Below are 18695 nucleotides of genomic sequence, written 5' to 3'. Positions count from 1 at the left end.
TGTGTGCGACATTCGTCCATCAAAGGTTTTATAAACAGATCTCCTGGTGTATCAAATTGTTATACAATAGTGATCAGCCTGTTTTCACACCATGTCATTTGTCTTCTATAGTGTTGAGGACAATATTTTTGTTTCCCCCCATACAAACATTTTTTTGTTTTTTTTCTTTAAAGAAAAGAAAGGATTCAAATTAATAAATGAAACAAGGCACGTGCGTAGCAGCACTGCATGGGATAAACAATCACAATGGAAAACGAATGACAAAAAATGGATAACAATTGAAAATTGGGTGACCGGCTCTTGGGGGTTCCGTACTGGACTGAGTGTTCACAACCTCAAAACAAAATTACGTTTTGGGACATCAGCTGAGGATTTGGAATTTCTTCTACATAAGGAAGAATGGAGGGTGGGGGGAGGGTTCACAGTTTGTTGGCTATGCTTGGCGGTTCACCATTGTAAATTTATCAGTCCTTCTTATTTAAAATGAATTTGATGCTCCACTTTGTTCTGATCTGTGCAGTTGCCCGGTCATTGATCTTCTGGAAAATTGTCAGCTAACTTCACCCCTCTTTCATAACACTTTATCAGAGTTACATTGTAACTTCTCAGAAAAGTTTTGTCCGCCTAAAGTTTCCTCCTAAGGATCCACAAAGGAGACTGAAATGTATCGGACGCCTTTCGTGACGCGAAGCCCTTCGTGGTAATGCGTCAGTCTTCCTGGGTGCATCAATGCCCAACCTTTCCTGGGAGCTCTGATAGAACAGTCATAACGAATGAACCTGCAGCCACCTCCCTGCAAGATAAAAGAAGACCATTCAGGGACCGGTCATTACAAAAAGGTATAAAATTGCGTGTCATCAAATCATATTCAGAAAGAAAATCCCTCCCGTCATGGAAAAATTCTGCAGATAATACACAGCAATGTAAAATACATGTTCAATGAGAAATAAAAACACTTTAGCTCTCACACCTGTATACCACCTATGAACAAGAGCAATTTCCACACTCCTGGTATGGACCTTTTATCAGGAATCAGGAGGGAGAGTCTCGGATAGTTGAGACACTTGTGAACATCGCTGGACCGAGATGGGGCGTCCGGTAAGATATAGAGGGGCTGCAAACAGAAGTTTTTTTTATCTTAATGCATTAAGATAAAAAAAAACTTCTGGTCGGGATTAAGAAAGGACTTACGACAACGTATCTCTATATACGCCGTTGTAAGTCAAAATGTGCGCCGTCGTATCTATACGCTTATTCAGGAAAGCAGATACGCCTGAATTTTGGCAAGATACGACCGACGCAAGTCTCCTACTCCGTCGTATCTTGGGTGCATATTTATGCTGGCCGCTAGGGGCGCTTCCGTTGATTTACGCGTTGCATATGTAAATGAGCTAGATACGCCGATTCACGAGACGTACTTGCGCCCGTCGCAGTAAGCTAAGCCGTTTACGTAAGGCGTACGTCCGGCGTAAGTTTACCCCTCATAAAGCAGGGGTAAGTTATGTTAAGGTATGGGTGCGGGAACAGCGTTGTATTTTACGTTGTTTACGTAAGTCGTACGTGAATGGGGCTGGGCGTAGGTTACGTTCATGTTGCATGAATGGACCCGGCGTATCTTAGGGAGTAAATTCAACGTGATTCTGAGAATGTGCGCGCATGCGCCGTTCATTCGGCGCTACATTTACATGGGGTCACGATTCATTATAATACAACACGCCCACTGCCTTGCTACTTTGAATTACGCGTGCTTACGCCGGCCCGTTTACGTTACGCCGGCGTAAATATGGGAGCAAGTGCTTTGTGAATACTCAGCTTGCCTCTCAATGTTACGTCGGTGTAGCGCATATGAGATGCGGTACGCCTATCTAAAGATGCGCCGATCTCTCTGAATCCCGGCCTCTGACTTTACAACCACTTTAACTGACATCATATGCAGATGGAAAGTCATGCCTTTGATCTGCAGATGAATGAAACATGAAGGTTCATCACTACCATTCAGATCAATAACCCATTCTGAAATAAAAGAAATAAAAAAAGGAACTTGTGGGACAACACAGACAGTTCTTCTTTCAAACACATTATGCTAGAGCGGGCCAATTATTTAACAGGCAACCGAGACGTGGGACCTCTGTGGGGGTGACTGACCTCGTAATCCTCGCCCACGCTGTTTAGAGCGATATTGATTGTAAAAGTGGAGGCATCATGGTGGGGTTCCAGGAGGGGCTGTTCATCCGGTTTGTACCGTACAACGAAGGCCAAATCAAACTGAGCCTGGGAGGATAAACACAGAGAGAGTGTGAGATATTGCCAGGCAATCCTACAGATAAATAAGGGAAACACTATAAAAAAAAGTAACTATCCAAAAAGCCGGTGAAGCTGCAGGCCCATTCACCAACATTGCTTTCCATACTGAGACGCAACTAGAAGGGCACAACGGTTCACCTGGCTGCTCTACAGTTTGAAATAAGATTTAATGGTTAAAGACTTTAAACCCAACTGAACATTTGATTTAAATCCGATAAATTCTAGGTGCATCTAGACAAAAAGGTCTTACAGTTCATCTTTAGAAAGCAGCCACAGACCGAGTAGAAAAGCCTGTCTTCTGCCAGCATGCTGTAGAAAAGGAACCTTGTTCTCTGAGTGGAAGCAGTGGTCTTGCTGCAGAGGTCCAGCATGCTACATAGCTCTGCAGTCTGAAAAGCTTATGCTCCCTGCTAATGGAAGAACTCTGTCTCTGACTGACAGGGGGCCAGTGGAGTCACTGGGGTTGGTTTCACTTGGTGTGGTAAAACAGAGTGTCACCCCCTTACCTGTCTAGGCTGCACAATGCCCTGCAGGTAGGCTAGGGTGGTATAGTGACAAGTTAGGGTGGTATAGGGCAGGTTGGGGTAGTATAGAGGCAGGTTGAGGTGGTATGAGGCAGGTTGGGGTAATATGAGGCAGGTTGTGGTGGTATAGGGGCAGGTTGGGGTGGTACAGGGGCAGGTTGGGGTGGTAGAGGGCAGGTTCGGGTAGTAAAGGGCAGGTTGAGGTGGTAAAGGGCAGGTTGAGGTGATAAAGGGCAGGTTGGGGTAGTATAGAGGCAGGTTGGGGTGGTATAGGGCAGGTTACTGTGGTTTAGAGGCAGGTTAGGGTGGTATAGAGGCAGGTTGTGGTGGTATAGGGCAGGTTACGGTGGTGTAGAGGCAGGTTATGGTGGTATAGAGGCAGGTTGGGGTGGTATAGAGGCAGACTGGGGTGGTATAGGGCAGGTTATGGTGGTATAGAGGCAGGTAAGGTGGTATAGAGGCAGGTTAGAGTGGTATAGAGGCAGGTTAGAGTGGTATAGAGGCAGGTTAGGGTGGTATAGGGCAGGTTAGGGTGGTATAGGGCAGGTTTGTAGTGACGGTGTGCTCAGTCACTTACAGCAGGCCTGCAGATGAAGACACCCGGGGCTGCTGTGTCTTTGCCTCTTTCTCCTTCTTTAGCTACAGGATCAGCCAGAGTGAAGGAGTCTGTGTGAGGAGTGGAGGAGGCAGCCACACCCCAGCTCTGCCCACCAACTCCGGCTGCCTCGGGAGACATTGGCAATCCCAGAGCGACAGCTTAACCTGACTGGGGAGTGTTACATGGTGCCTCCCCCGCATGGCTTGCACCGCTCTGCTGAAACCAATATAGAACAGTGTGTAGCGACGGGCCCGGTGTCACCCCATAGTGATGCCCCTGCAGTGGGTACGGCAGACCTCTGCAGAGACGCCACTGCTTCCACATACAGAAAAAAGTCCTCTTCTGCAGCATATTGGCAGGGGACGGTCTTACAGAAAATGAACTGTAAGACTTTATACACTTTCTCTTTTCATACACCAGGAATACATTTAGCCACTTCAAACAAAAAGTGGATTTGAGCTTTTAATGACACTGGCCACCTCTCTAGTAAAGTCATTTACTGAACGTTTCACTACATTATAAACTGAATTGGTGACCAGAAGCATCAAATAGCACCCTGACCCTTATAAGACTTTTCAACTAAGATTAAAGATCTCTACAGGTTTCAATATTGTAAATGTTGCTTTTTTAAATATTTGATACACCTTTATAATGAATTACAAGTATAAGGATTAACATTCCGCAAAGGTCAGGGCCGGGAATACCCACCCGCGTGTAATAACCGGGGAACATTTTTTCAGTCACTGGCGCTATAAAGTCCAGCAGAAACTTGTGCCATTCTTTTTCATAGTTGATCTGGTTCATATGAATGTCGATAGTTGGGACGTTTTCATACCCTCCCTCCAGCCGCTGGTCCTGCAATACAGCAAAAGGAGAGATCGTTATTGCCAATACATTACCTATTAACCGTCATGTTATCTGTAAAATGTGTGGTCTGTTATTGGCCTCTAGGTGGCACTGTGCACCTTATTTTGGATGTTTTTTGTAAGCACTAAACAGCAACATCTTTTATAATAAACAGAGAGAAAAAAAATGATACAGCAGAAACAAATCTTATATTTTAACCACTTAACGACCGCCGCACGACGATATACGTCGGCAGAATGGCACGGCTGGGCAGATCGACGTACCGGTACGTCCTTTACATCTACCCAGCTCGCGGTCCGAAGCTCCGGGACCCCGAGACCCGATCGCCACTGGGGTCCCGCGATCGGTCCCCGGAACTGAAGAACGGGGAAAGCCGCGTGTAAACATGTCTTCACTGTGGCGGCTGCATTGATTGTGTCATCCCCTTTATAGAGAGACATAATCGATGACGTCACTCCTACAGCCACACCCCCCTACAGTTGTAAACACACACTAGGTGAAACATAACCCCTTCAGTGCCCCCTGTGGTTAACTCCCAATAAAGAATGCTTTTTAAAATGCATTTTTTGCTGTGAAAATGACAATAAATAAATAATATAAATGCAATAAAACTATCCCCTATTTTGTAAACGCTATAAATTTTGCGTAAACCAACCGATAAACGCTTATTGCGATTTTTTTTTACCAAAAATATGTAGAAGCATACGTATCGGCCTAAACTGAGGAAAAAAATTGTTTTTTATATATTTTTGGGGGATATTTATTATAGCAAAAAGTAAAAAATATTGATTTTTTTTCAAAATTGTTGCTCTATTTTTGTTTATAGCGCAAAAAATAAAAACCGCAGAGGTGATCAAATAGCACCAAAAGAAAGCTCTATTTGTGGGAAAAAAAGGACGCCAATTTTGTTTGGGAGCCACGTCGCACGACCGCGCAATTGTCAGTTAAAGCGACGCAGTCCCGAATCGCAAAAAGGGGCCTGGTCCTTTACCTGCATTTTGGTCCGAGGCTTAAGTGGTTAAGGGCAGAACTACAATTTTCGGGGTCCCATAGCAACGCTTTCAGGGACCCCCACCCCATGACAACTGGCAATGTCATTTGGGACAATAGTGTAAAGGCCCGTACACACAATCGGATATCTTGACAACAATTATCTGACGGATGTGTTTTATCGGACATTCCGACAGTCTGTATACTCCATCGGACAACTGTTGTCGGAATTTTCCACCAACAAATGTTGGCTGTGCATGCTCTCAAACATTTGTTCCGTCGGATTATCCGATCGTGTGTACACAAATCCGTCAGACTAAAATCCAAAGTACAAACACGCATGCTCAGAACCAATGCTAAACATCAGACAACAATAGCAAAAGTTGCCCAAAGGGTGGCGGTAAAGAGCTGAAAAACCATGTGGTTTGGTTTACGTTGGCTGAAAATGTGTGTATGCAGACCAAGTTCGCAGCCAAAAAAACGGAACCATTCAGTGTGGATGTAGGAATCCTCCCCACTGTGTCATTGTATTCTGACAGTGTGGAGACACCATGGGCAGGTGAGAGCATTAGAACTGGACCACTGGGCAAAGGAAGAAGGTTGCCTGGTCCGGTGGATCACACTTTCTTTTACATCATGGCCCAGATTCACAAAGACTTAAGACGGCGTATCTCCAGATACGCCGTTGGAAGTCCGAATGGCCGCCGGCGTATCTATGCGGCTGATTCATAGAATCAGTTACGCATAGATTTGGCCAAGATACGAGCGGCGTAAGTCTCCTACGCCGTCGTATCTTGGGGTGCAATAATTACGCTGCCCGCTAGGTGGCGCTTTTTTGATTTCCGCATTGAATATGTAAATGAGCAAGATACGCCGATTCACGAACGTACGTACGCCCTGTCGCAATTAGTTACGCTGTTTACGTAAGACTTACGCCGGCGTAAAGATAAAGCTGGTCTCTAGGTGGCGCAGCCCATGCAAAGTATGGACGTCGGAACAAGCGTATCTTTTTACGTCGTTTGCGTAAGTCGTACGCGAATAGGGCTGTGCGTAAGTAACGTTCACGTCACAGGCATTGAGCCGACGTATCTTTGGGCGTAAATACGACGTGATACTGCGCATGCGCCGTTCGTTCAGCCATGCATCTACATGGGGTCAAGCCTCATTTAAATACAACACGCCCCCTACCAGCCTACTTTAAATTACGCGCGCTTACGCCGGCCCATTTACGCTACGCCGCCGTAACTTAGGACGCAAGTGCTTTGTGAAAACAGCACTTGCCTCTCTAAGTTGCGGCGGCATAGCGTAAATACGATACGCTACGCCCGCGCAACGTAGAGCGGCCGTATGTGAATCTAGGCCCATGTGTATGGCCGGGTGCGTGTGCGTCACTTACCTGGGGAAGAGATGCCCCCAGGATGCAGTATGGGATGAAGGCAAGCAGAGGCTTTGGGCAAAGATTTGCATGGAAACCTAGGGTCCTGCCATTCATGTGCATGTTACTTGACATGTACCACCTACCTAAACATTGTTGCTGACCAACTACACCCCTTCTTGAAAACTGTGTTCCCTGGTGGCTGTGGCCCTTTTCAGCAGAGTAATGCACCCTGCCATACTGCAAAAATGCTTCAAGAATGGTTTGAGGAACAGGAGTTGATACAAGGTGTTGACTTAGGCCCGGATTCACAGTCAGCGGCGCACATTTATGCCGCCGCAGCGTATCTCCTGTACGGTACGCCGACGCAGCGCAGAGAGGCAAGCATGGAATTCACAAAGCACATCCTCTCAAAACTGCGCTGTGTTTCCAAGGCGTAAGTCGGCGTAAGTGGAGGTGGGCGTGAGCCATGCTAATGAGGCGTGACCCCATGCAAATGATGGGCCGAGCGCCAGATAGATACGTATCAACAACTGCGCATGCGCCGTCCTGTGGACGCATCCCAGTGCGCATGCTCACAAATATGTCGGAACTACTGCCTTAGATACGCCGAATCACTGCCTACGGCGTGAACGCAACCTACGCCTAGTCATATTCACGTCCAACGTAAAATACGTCGGCTTGTGTTCCCTGGTGCAGACCTTTGCATGTCTGCTGCTGAGTTACACCTCCTTTATGGGGCTTAACTTTACGCCGGACGTACGACTTACGCGCACATCGCGTAGCCTGCGTTGGGCGCACGTACGATCGTGAATCGCCGTATCTCCCTCATTTGCATATTTGAATAGAAAATCAATGGGAGCGCCACATGCGTCCAGCGTAAATATGCGCCCACTCTACGCCGGGGCGTAGGCAAGTTACGTCGGTGGAATGAAGCCTGTTCTTAGGCGTATCTTAGTTTTGTGGGCCCGGCGCACAGATGCGACGGTGCATATTTGCACTTACGCGGCGTATCTCGAGATACGTCGGCGCAAGTGCTATGTGAATCCGGGCCTTAGCCTCCAAATTTTCCAGATCTCAGTCCTTCGAGCATCTGTGAAATGCGCTGGAAAAACAAGTCTGATCCATGGATGCCCCACCTTGAAACCTACAGGATTTTAAGGAACTGCTACTGATGGCTTGGTGGTAGATAGTGGCATCCATACCTCGGCTGGTCATGGTTGTTTTGGTGGCAAAAGGGGGACCTACTCAATATTAGATGGTGGAGGGGGTCATAAAGTTATGGTTGATCTATATACTGTATATATGGCATTTTATCCACCATAGGATTTGTGAACCTGAAGAATGATATTCAGCAGCTCTCTTACCTGTTTACTTCCACTTGACCACTGACCAAAGTGCTCCATTTCCTCCACCAGCTCATCACAGGCTGTATCTGTGAAAATTGGGAACCAGTAGACATCGGGGCATGGCTGGGGATACCAAACAACATCTGTGATTACCGAGAAGCAGAGCAAGCACACATACACAGCATTACATAATACAAAATAGAAAAACTTGTACAAGTTCTACAGATCCTATTGCCAATAAATCTCTATTTAGGCAGAATGTCGTCCAAAACAAAGATATATAAATAATCAATTAAAAGATAAAATAATAAGCTTTTGCTTCAAAATTCACCTTCCATTCGAAAAATCCCCCATTTCCCACAATGCTATTTTTTTCTGCAACTAGATGTCCCCTGTCTGATGCCCAGCATTGTTCAACCCACCTTCTCTGTGCCCAGGTTGTACTGGACCCACGCCAAATCTGTGACTGCACAGTGAAAGGAGAAGCAGCACAGTAATGAGCTCATCTCTGTCACTCTGCTCTCTCCTCCTTTCGGCATGCTTCTTGTCAGCGCATAAACTGCCTGGCCCCTTGTACTGCTTCTCTCTCTGCAGCTCTTTATTATTATTATTAACCACTTGAGATCCGCACTATAGACAAAAGACGTCCAGAGCGCGGCTCTCAAGTGCCGGGTGGACAACCCTGGACATCCTGTTGTTTACATTCCCTGTGCGCGCCCCTGGGGGCGCGCAGCGGGGAAACACTGTGCCTGGCGCATCGCTAGGAAGCCGATGCGAGTGCCTGGCGGCCGCGATGTCCGCCGGGTACCCGCGATCGGCGGCAACAGCAGGGGTATGGAGCTCTGTGTGTAAACACAGAGCTCCACGTCCTGTCAGGGAGAGAGGAGACCGATCTGTTTCCCTTGTACATAGGGACACGGCATCAGTCACTTCCCCCAGTCAGTCCCCCTCCCCCCACAGTTAGACCACACCCAGGGAATACATTTAACCCCTTCCTCACCCCCTAGTGTTAACCCCTTCCCTGCCAGTCACATTTACACAGTAATTAGTGCATTTTTATAGCACCGATCGCTGTATAAATGTGAATGGTCCCAAAATTGTGTCAAAAGTGTCCGATATGTTCGTCGCAATATCGCAGGCCTGACAAAAAAAAAAAAAATCGCAGATTGCCGCCCATTACTAGTAAAAAATAAAAAATAAATCATAAATCTATCCCCTATTTTGTAGGCGCTATAAATTTTGCTCAAACCTATCAATATACGCTTATTGTGATTTTTTTTTAACAATAATATGTAGAAGAATACGTATCGGCCTAAACAGAGGAAAAAAATATAAAAAAATTGGGATATTATTATAACAAAAAGTAAAAAATATTGTGTTTTTTTTTAATTTTCTGTCTTTTTTTGTTTATAGCGCAAAAAATAAAAATCGCAGAGGTGATCAAATACCACCAAAAGAAAGCTCTATTGGGGAAAAAAATGATAAAAATATAATTTGGGTACAGTGTTGTATGACCGCGCAATTGTCATTCAAAATGCGTCAGCGCTGAAAGCTGAAAATTGGTCTGGGCACGAAGGGGGTTTAAGTGCCCAGTAATGAAGTGGTTAATAAAAAATGCTTATAAAAGCAGTCTTACCCATGGGCCTTGATGCGTATGACTATAATGAGCAGGGAGATTCTGATCATCTTAATCTAGCTCTGCTGTACAAAGACTGGAGGAGGCTAATTCAGGTCACGGTCTGGTGACTACTTGTATTTAAAAAAAAAAATACATTTTATGGAAAAGAGCTGCATTAATTTGTGTCCGTTATATCGGTCTAGAGCCCAATTTTATGTTCTGTGATTTTGAGGGATGTGTTACGGACCCTCAGCTCTTTGGAAACTATAGAATTTTAGGTTTTCAAACAATTTAATCTCTTTAAAAAGGTGGGCGGAAAAAAATGTTGATTGGTCATTATAATTCCCCCTTCACATGAATCGGAATGTCAGAATAAGAAAAGCACAAATGTTATTTTAAGTGCATTTTTTGTGTCATAAATAAAATAAAATGTTCTCCAAGCTCGGTCATATGGCCTAAAGCCTAGGCAGGTTAGATCACATGGTCTCTGGATTCTATTAAAAGGAGTTGTAAACCCTTGTGTTTTTTCACCTTAATGCATCCTATGCACTAAGGTGAAAAAACACCTTGCACTGTCCGGCCCCCCCCCCCCCCCCCCCCGACCCCATTTTACTTACCCGAGCCTCGAACTTCCGTGGGCGCGATCCCGCGTTGCTCTCTTCATGACTTCTCGGCTCTTCATTGGATGGATTGATAGCAGTGCAGCCATTGGCTCCCGCTGCAGTCAATCAAAACGTATGACGTGGCCGCAGGGGCAGGGCTGAGCCATACACTCGGCAGCTATGGACACCAAGTGTATGACACGGGAGAGCGCCCGCAAGGTAACCCCCTCGGAGAGAGCTTCCCATACTACAATATAATATGTAATGAACAAATATTGTTCCTCCTATATACTACATATATACTGTTTCTATTGGCGTATAACACTCACTTTTTACCCTGAAAATAGAGGGTAAACTGTGCCTGCGTGTTATACGCGGGGGCTGTGGAAAGTTTTTTTCCTGAAGCTTCCCTCTTAAATGTTAGGGTGCGTGTTATACGCAGATAAATACGGTACCTAGGACTATATACTAAATATACTGTATACTACAGACTATACCCAGAAAAACAGTTTGTACAACCTTAACATTCACCGATAGCATTGTATACATGAAAATGGTTTATTTTGCATCTAGCTAGAAGAAGAAAAACGTAGAATGACCAGAGTTCCCCTTTAAGGTAAGACTTACCGATTCAATATTGTTTCCATTGAGGGCAAAACTGTGATTGGGGTGGATGTACTTTTCTTTCCAGTCCTGTTTATTGAAATCATATGTATTTTATTACAATAAAATATGCTTAATCTCTCTCTCTATATATATATATATATATGTATATATATATATATATATATATATATATATATATATATATATATATATATACACATACATACGTATATATATATATATATATATATATATATATATATACACACACACACACACACACATACATACATACACACACACACATACATACACACACACACACACTGTATATTTATCTATCAAGTAGACAGTGGAAAGGAATTAAAGGTAAAGATTAATTAAATAAACTGAAGAATTTAAGCAATATAATGACATTTTAAGTGAGAAGATAGATATATGAGAGAGAAAGAGATAGAAAAGAAGAGAGAAAACAACAACAGAAAAAAAAAGAGGGAGAGAAAAGAGAAAAATCCAAGATGAATACCACAAAGGCATAGATAGATAGATAGATAGATAGATAGATAGATAGATAGATAGATAGATAGAAGGATAGAAGGATAGAAGGATAGACGGATAGATAGAAAGATAAAAGGATAGATAGATGGATAGATAGATGGATAGGAGGATAGATAGATAGATAGATAGATAGATAGATAGATAGATAGATAGATAGATAGATAGATAGATAGATAGAAGGGTAGATGAATAGATAGAAAAATAAAAGGATAGATAGAGATAGATGGATAGATAGATAGATAGGATAGAAGGATATATGGATAAACAGAAGGATAGATAGATAGATAGATAGATAGATAGATAGATAGATAGATAGATAGATAGATAGATAGATAGATAGAAGGGTAGAAGGATAAACAGACAGAAAGATAGATAGATAGATAGATAGATAGATAGATAGATAGATAGATAGATAGATAGATAGATAGATAGATAGATAGATAGATACTGCTTTGGGTTCATTTCGGAGACTCCTGAGGCATACAATTCCCAGGTCTCATCTTCATAGATTTCGGGAAGTTTTATCTATTGCCGTCTCACCTGGGTGTTCTGAAAGATCTGCCACAGGTCATTATTGAGGTGGCTGGTCTGATAATTCTCCAGAGACAGGAGGTGGCCAAACAATTGCCGGTTGGTCACAAACATGAAAACTCCCTGGAAGAGAGAAAGCGGTCATTACATGATAAGTGACACACACGCCATATTGGAGTCACACACCCAGACAGCTCTCCCCAGACACACACACACACACACACACACACAGAGGTGACAAACTATCTCAGGTGACATTAGCGCTTGTGTTTTCCCCTACGGAGTGGGAATGGTGTACATACAGAGTTCAGTAAGGTTTCCACCATATGTGAGAATGTAGACATTAAAGCTTAAAATGCTACTCCACTTTTGTTTATGGAAAAACAATTCCTTCTGGTGATTGATATAGGTTGTAGGGATTTTAACAAACTTTGTAGCAGAATCGCACCTTTCATTGTTCTGGAGAAACAGTGCTTTATTTCTCCATGTGGTGAGCAGACTCTTTCTGAATAGGAGGGTCTGGTACATTATAATCACCTGGTGAACTCTCAGTGCTCTCAGTGTCTAAGTATTTATCCGTTGGGGAATATCTCACCAAAACTATTGTTTCTTTTGCAGAGGAAGCTTAAAATCTGACTTGTACATTAATGCAGAGGTCTAGGAAAATGAGTGAGCCAATCCCACAGGCAGGAAATGACATTTCTGGGGGTGTTCTGTACACCATTATTGTACAGAACGCCTCCATGCTGCCATATTGCATTGAATTTTACAGACAATTACAATGTTTTAATAACATTCAAGTACAATAATGGCTTGTATAGCGATTATATATTCTATAATATTTATGTATTTTTCCCCACAGAAGTGGAGTTAACCTTAAAAATCTATAAAACTTTGATAATGCAATGCAGACTAGTGATATTGCTTCCCCCCCCCCCCTTCTTTCCCGCCAGCTGCCTCCTGGCCCTTTAAGGGCTCTAAATGTCGGGAGGCAGAGGCGGGCATTCAGGGTGTGATTGGCTGTCACAGTGGTCACATGATTGGAAAGCTCCTGATCGCTAGTATGCATCATGAGCTTTCCGGTAAAGCGATGTCTACCGTGCTAGGAGTGCGCACAGCGCTCTCAGCAGGTAAGTGCTTTACACAGGGCTACATATATGCATATAGTCGGCGTGAAGAGGATAATAATTATTAGACATGTGCAATTCGTTAGTTCCGAATTTGTTTGACAAATTTTGACATATTAGTTAATTCTGAAATGTCCACATTTTTCAATTTCCGGATTTCAAAATTCCCGAAAATTTTGAATTTCAGAATACCGGAACCTTGAAAATTCAAAACTTTGAAAATCGGAAATTCTAAATTTCTGAAATTCGATAATTCGAAGTTCGGAATATCAAAATTTATGAAATTCAAAATTTCTAAATGAAGAAATTCAAAATTTTAGAAATTCGAAAATTCGGAAATTTGAAAAATCAAAATCCGAAAATTCAAAGTTGGGAAATTCGAAAATTTGTATATTCTAAATTCCAAAATCTGAAATTCGAAAGTTCCAAATTCCAAAATTCGGAGTTAGGAAATTGGAAATTTCAAAAATTCTAATTGTATTTTAATTTTTGAATATCGGAATTTCGGAAATTAGAAATTTCGGTAATTTGAAAATTGCAAAATTGGAAATTCGAAAAACTGAAGATTTGGATCTTCGAATTTCTGAATTCTCGAATTTCTGAATTCTCGAATTTCTGAATTACGAATTTTCAAATTTCAGAAATGCTTGATTTTTTTTATTTCCGGATTTTCAGATTTCCAAATTCCCAAAAATTCTGAATTTCAGAATACCGGAAGCCTTGAAAATTCGAAACTTCGAAAATCGGAAATTTAAAGTTTCTGAAATTCGATAATTCGAAGTTCGGAATATCAAAATTTATGAAATTCAAAATTAAGAAATGAGGAAATTCAAAATTTTAGAAATTCGAAAATTCGAAGTTGAGAAATTCGAAAATTTGTATATTCTAAATGCCAACATCTGAAATTCGAAAAATCTGAAATCTGAAAGTTCCAAATTCCAAAATTCGGAGTTAGGAAATTCGAAATTTCAAAAAGTAAAATTGTATTTTAATTTTGGAATATCGACATTTCGGAAATTTGAAATTTCGGAAATTTGAAATTGCAAAATTCGAAAATTTGAAAAACTGAAGATTTGGATTTTTGAATTTCTGAATTCTCGAATTACGAATTTTCAAATTTCTTAAAAATAGCAAAAAACAAATTAAAACGAAAACAAAACTCATTTTTCAGGGCCAAATGCCTGATGGTGACTACAATGAACCATGTCTACTTAATAGCATTTATGAAACAATTGAGAGACGGGTCAGAACGTTGTCACCGCTCACCCTATACCAGGAAGTGCCTGAACAAGAACTAGTCATGGTAGGATCACCAGGGATTATAATTTTTAAGTGAAGGTTTAAAGCGGAGTATCGGCCACAATTTCACTTTTTAAATATAAATACCCCTGTAATACACAAGCTTAATGTATTCTAGTAAAGTTAGTCTGTAAACTAAGGTCCGTTTTGTTAGGTTGTTACAGCATTAGACACTTTATAAAATAGAAATCGACTGGGGCCATCTTAAGTGTGGGCATCATGAAGCCAGACTGTATGACTTCCTGGATTTCAGCCTTGCAGATCTCGCACATGCTCAGTGCTGCACAAGCAGTGTAATAGGTTTCAGATCAGGTTTCAGCACCTGTACTGTCCAAGTCACATGATTCTTCTAGACTGGGGAGTGCACAGACTCCTGGAAAGTTACACCCACTACATTCCCAGGAGTCTGTGCGGTGTAGGTTAGGAAGCATTAAGCACCTAGGTGCAGGAAGAGGGAAGATTAACTATTCTGCCTAGCAACAACACTTTGAAGGCATCTAAAAAAAAAAAAAAAATTTCTTAAAGGACTAATGACATTTTTTTTAAAACTACTGATGTAATGTTATATTTATGGGTGGAACTCCACTTTAAGATTTAGAAATATTGGAAAGAATATAAAAGCTAATATAAGATTTTAGAAATTGGGTTTATATCAGCTTTTATATGAATTGCAAACTTTATTAACCCCTTCCTCCTGACAATATCATAGTCCTTAAACAGCTAGAGTTACCTTAAATGGCTGACTATTCTATGATCCTATCGTGCATATTACCCATCCTGGAAGCTAGACTGCCCTCTACCCCCGGGCCCCGCCCTCTTTCATGTTATAGTGACCTGTTTGCGGACGTTGTCACAAAACGCCATATCGGGGTCCAGGTGGCCACTGCGGAACATGTCGTACTGGTTGAGTTTAGTCCGGAGCGCGCTGCCTTTCACCAGATACACACTGTTGATGTATGGGACGTTCCAGATGCCGCTGTAAGCACAGAGTCAGTAATTAGATGAGCACAGATTTATCCCGACATAATATAACCACAGATGTTACAATCAGATTCGTTTTACCAGCAGCTTTGTGGTGTCACTGAAATTTTGGCCTTAAGCCTCGTACACACGATCGGATTTCCATCGGACAAATCCGTGGAATTTTGTCCGAAGGGCGTTGGCCGTGAACTTGTTCTGCACGCAGACGGCAGAACTTTTTCAGCCCTGGTCTGCCCTGAAATCCTTGCTTAAAAGGACCGGTAAATATACTCACATTCTCTGTCTCTGGACGATGTCGATATAATCCTCTGATCGGGCGTAGAACCCCTCTTTGCTCAGCGCCCCCCAGAAATTGGACCAAAAGTCCTGAACCCGGCTGACCATTGGGCAGAGGATGGACCTGAGGGGAGACATGGTGACCTGTTAGACCTATGCAGAGCATTGCTTCAACCATCACAATAGGTTCACTTTAAAGGGATAAAGTGATAACCACAACATACTTGTTTTGTTCTATGAGCGTCTGTAGTATGCTGGCATTTTTCAGCACCACCTGCACGTCAATGCTGAAATAATATTCACACTCCAAGTTCTGCCGACACATATCCCTGGAAGGGGGAGAGAAGTACAAAATTAAAAGGAAAAATCTATCAAAGGTAAAAATACATACAAATATGATTGTTAAACTAAATGGGATTTTAGGAGAACAATTTACATCTACAGAACAATCTTTTAGTACATAGTTCTAAAAAAAAAAAATTTGTACAATAAAAAAAAGAACCTGCATTCCTAATTCAATTCCCAAATACTGTGCAGCCGGGTGCCAAGGCATCAGTCAAATAGGACAGAGAGGGGCACAATAAGTGGTTGGCTCTTTGAAACTATTTCAGCAAATACCACTCAGCCTTGGCACTGCCAGAAGTCCTGAGAACAGTTTTTTTAGGGCTGCTATTGATTAAAATTTTTGTGTTCGATTAATCGATTATTTTTAATCGATTAATCGACTAATTTTGATTAATTATAACGCACATACATTTTTCGGATCACCACCATATATAGTCCCAATTGTAATATCCACAGACAACTCCCCCCCCCCCCACTGTAATATCCACAGACATCTCCCCCCCCCCCCCACTGTAATATCCACAGACATCTCCCCCCCCCCCCACTGTAATATCCACAGACATCTCCCCCACTGTAATATCCACAGACATCTCCCCCACTGTAATATCCACAGACATCTCCCCCACTGTAATATCCACAGACAACTCCCCCCACTGTAATATCCACAGACATCTCCCCCACTGTAATATCCACAGACATCTCCCCCACTGTAATATCCACAGACATCTCCCCCCACTGTAATATCCATAGACATCTCCCCCACTGTAATATCCACAGACATCTCCCCCCTGTAATATCCACAGACATCTCCTCACTCTAATATCCACAGACATCTCCCCCACTGTAATATCCACAGACATCTCCCCCACTGTAATATCCACAGACATCCCCCCACTGTAATATCCACAGATATCTCCCCCACTGTAATATCCACAGACATCTCCCCCACTGTAATATCCACAGACATCTCCCCCACTGTAATATCCCTAGACATCCCCCCCACTGTAATATCCACAGACATCTCCCCCACTGTAATATCCACAGACATCTCCCCCACTGTAATATCCACAGACATCTCCCCCACTGTAATATCCACAGACATCTCCCCCACTGTAATATCCACAGACATCTCCCCCACTGTAATATCCACAGACAACTCCCCCCACTGTAATATCCACAGACATCTCCCCCACTGTAATATCCACAGACATCTCCCCCACTGTAATATCCACAGACATCTCCCCCCACTGTAATATCCATAGACATCTCCCCCACTGTAATATCCACAGACATCTCCCCCCTGTAATATCCACAGACATCTCCTCACTCTAATATCTACAGACATCTCCCCCACTGTAATATCCACAGACATCCCCCCACTGTAATATCCACAGATATCTCCCCCACTGTAATATCCACAGACATCTCCCCCACTGTAATATCCACAGACATCTCCCCCACTGTAATATCCCTAGACATCCCCCCCACTGTAATATCCACAGACATCTCCCCCACTGTAATATCCACAGACATCTCCCCCACTGTAATATCCACAGACATCTCCCCCACTGTAATATCCACAGACATCTCCCCCACTGTAATATCCACAGACATCTCCCCCACTGTAATATCCACAGACATCTCCCCCCACTGTAATATCCACAGACATCTCCCCCACTGTAATATCCACAGACATCTCCCCACTGTAATATCCACAGACATCTCCCCCACTGTAATATCCACAGACATCCCCCCCCCCCCAACTGTAATCCACAGACATCTCCCCCACTGTAATATCCACAGACATCTCCCCCACTGTAATATCCCTAGACATCCCCCCCACTGTAATATCCACAGACATCTCCCCCACTGTAATCCACAGACATCTCCCCCCACTGTAATATCCACAGACATCTCCCCCACTGTAATATCCACAGACATCTGCCCCACTGTAATATCCACAGACATCTCCCCACTGTAATATCCACAGACATCTCCCCCACTGTAATATCCACAGACATCCCCCCCACTGTAATATAAACACATGATTGCCCCAATGTACATATTTTTTCAAATGTTTTACGACAGCCAATAAGACTATTTCCAGGTTGATCACATCCAAGGGGGAAGATACATTATTTCCCTGGGGGAGGGGGTTCAGTCTTGAAAACCAAAAAGGGTAACAATTAGGCATTGCATGTGGGTACTCTATTGGGGCCTATTTCAATGTAATCAGAAAAGCTAAAAGAAAACTGCAGAGCCTGCACCATTGACAGACGCTCTAAGGGAGTTTGGACCCCCATAACCCCCCCTTTATCTACACCCTTTGATCACATCAAGTAATAGGTATATTGCAAAAACTGTATAGACTATATTTACCATATATACTCGACCCAAATATAAACAGAGGACCTAATTTTACCACAAAAAAATGGGAAAACGTATTGACTCGAGTATAAGCTGAGGGTAAGAATGCGGCAGCTACTGTAAGCGGAAAAGAATGCCCATTTGCACACCTCACTGTGCCCATTGCACACCTCACTATGCCCATTGCAGTCTCACTGTGCCATACCTCACTGTGCCCATTGCAGTCTCACTGTGCCATACCTCTCTGTGCCCATTGCAGTCTCACTGTGCCATACCTCACTGTACCTGCAATCCTGACAGGCGTCCATTTATTAAAAGTCGCAGCTTCCTCTTGGTGTTCCGTTATAGGCATTTGACACTGTGTTCCGCCTATCAGTG

The 18695-nt window shown here is 43.0% G+C and overlaps 1 protein-coding gene across 1 annotated transcript in view; it reads right to left on the bottom strand.

Annotated features, from left to right (window-relative positions):
• Positions 1 to 18695, bottom strand: part of PLOD1 (procollagen-lysine,2-oxoglutarate 5-dioxygenase 1) — a 48932-nt gene continuing 30237 nt past the window's right edge. The window contains exons 11-19 of the mRNA XM_040326093.1: positions 15830 to 15934; positions 15604 to 15729; positions 15183 to 15324; positions 11932 to 12045; positions 10855 to 10920; positions 8026 to 8130; positions 4135 to 4281; positions 2146 to 2271; positions 1 to 793 (exon numbers count right to left, since the gene is read on the bottom strand). Coding sequence (XP_040182027.1) covers positions 638 to 793; positions 2146 to 2271; positions 4135 to 4281; positions 8026 to 8130; positions 10855 to 10920; positions 11932 to 12045; positions 15183 to 15324; positions 15604 to 15729; positions 15830 to 15934 — 1087 coding nt within the window. The 3' untranslated portion in view covers positions 1 to 637. The remainder of the gene's footprint in view (positions 794 to 2145; positions 2272 to 4134; positions 4282 to 8025; positions 8131 to 10854; positions 10921 to 11931; positions 12046 to 15182; positions 15325 to 15603; positions 15730 to 15829; positions 15935 to 18695) is intronic.

The sequence above is a fragment of the Rana temporaria genome, chromosome 10 (genome assembly GCF_905171775.1).
Source record: "Rana temporaria chromosome 10, aRanTem1.1, whole genome shotgun sequence".
Taxonomy (NCBI): domain Eukaryota; kingdom Metazoa; phylum Chordata; class Amphibia; order Anura; family Ranidae; genus Rana; species Rana temporaria.
Note: the sequence above shows the minus strand (reverse complement) of the source record. Positions and strands in the feature narration are given on the sequence as shown.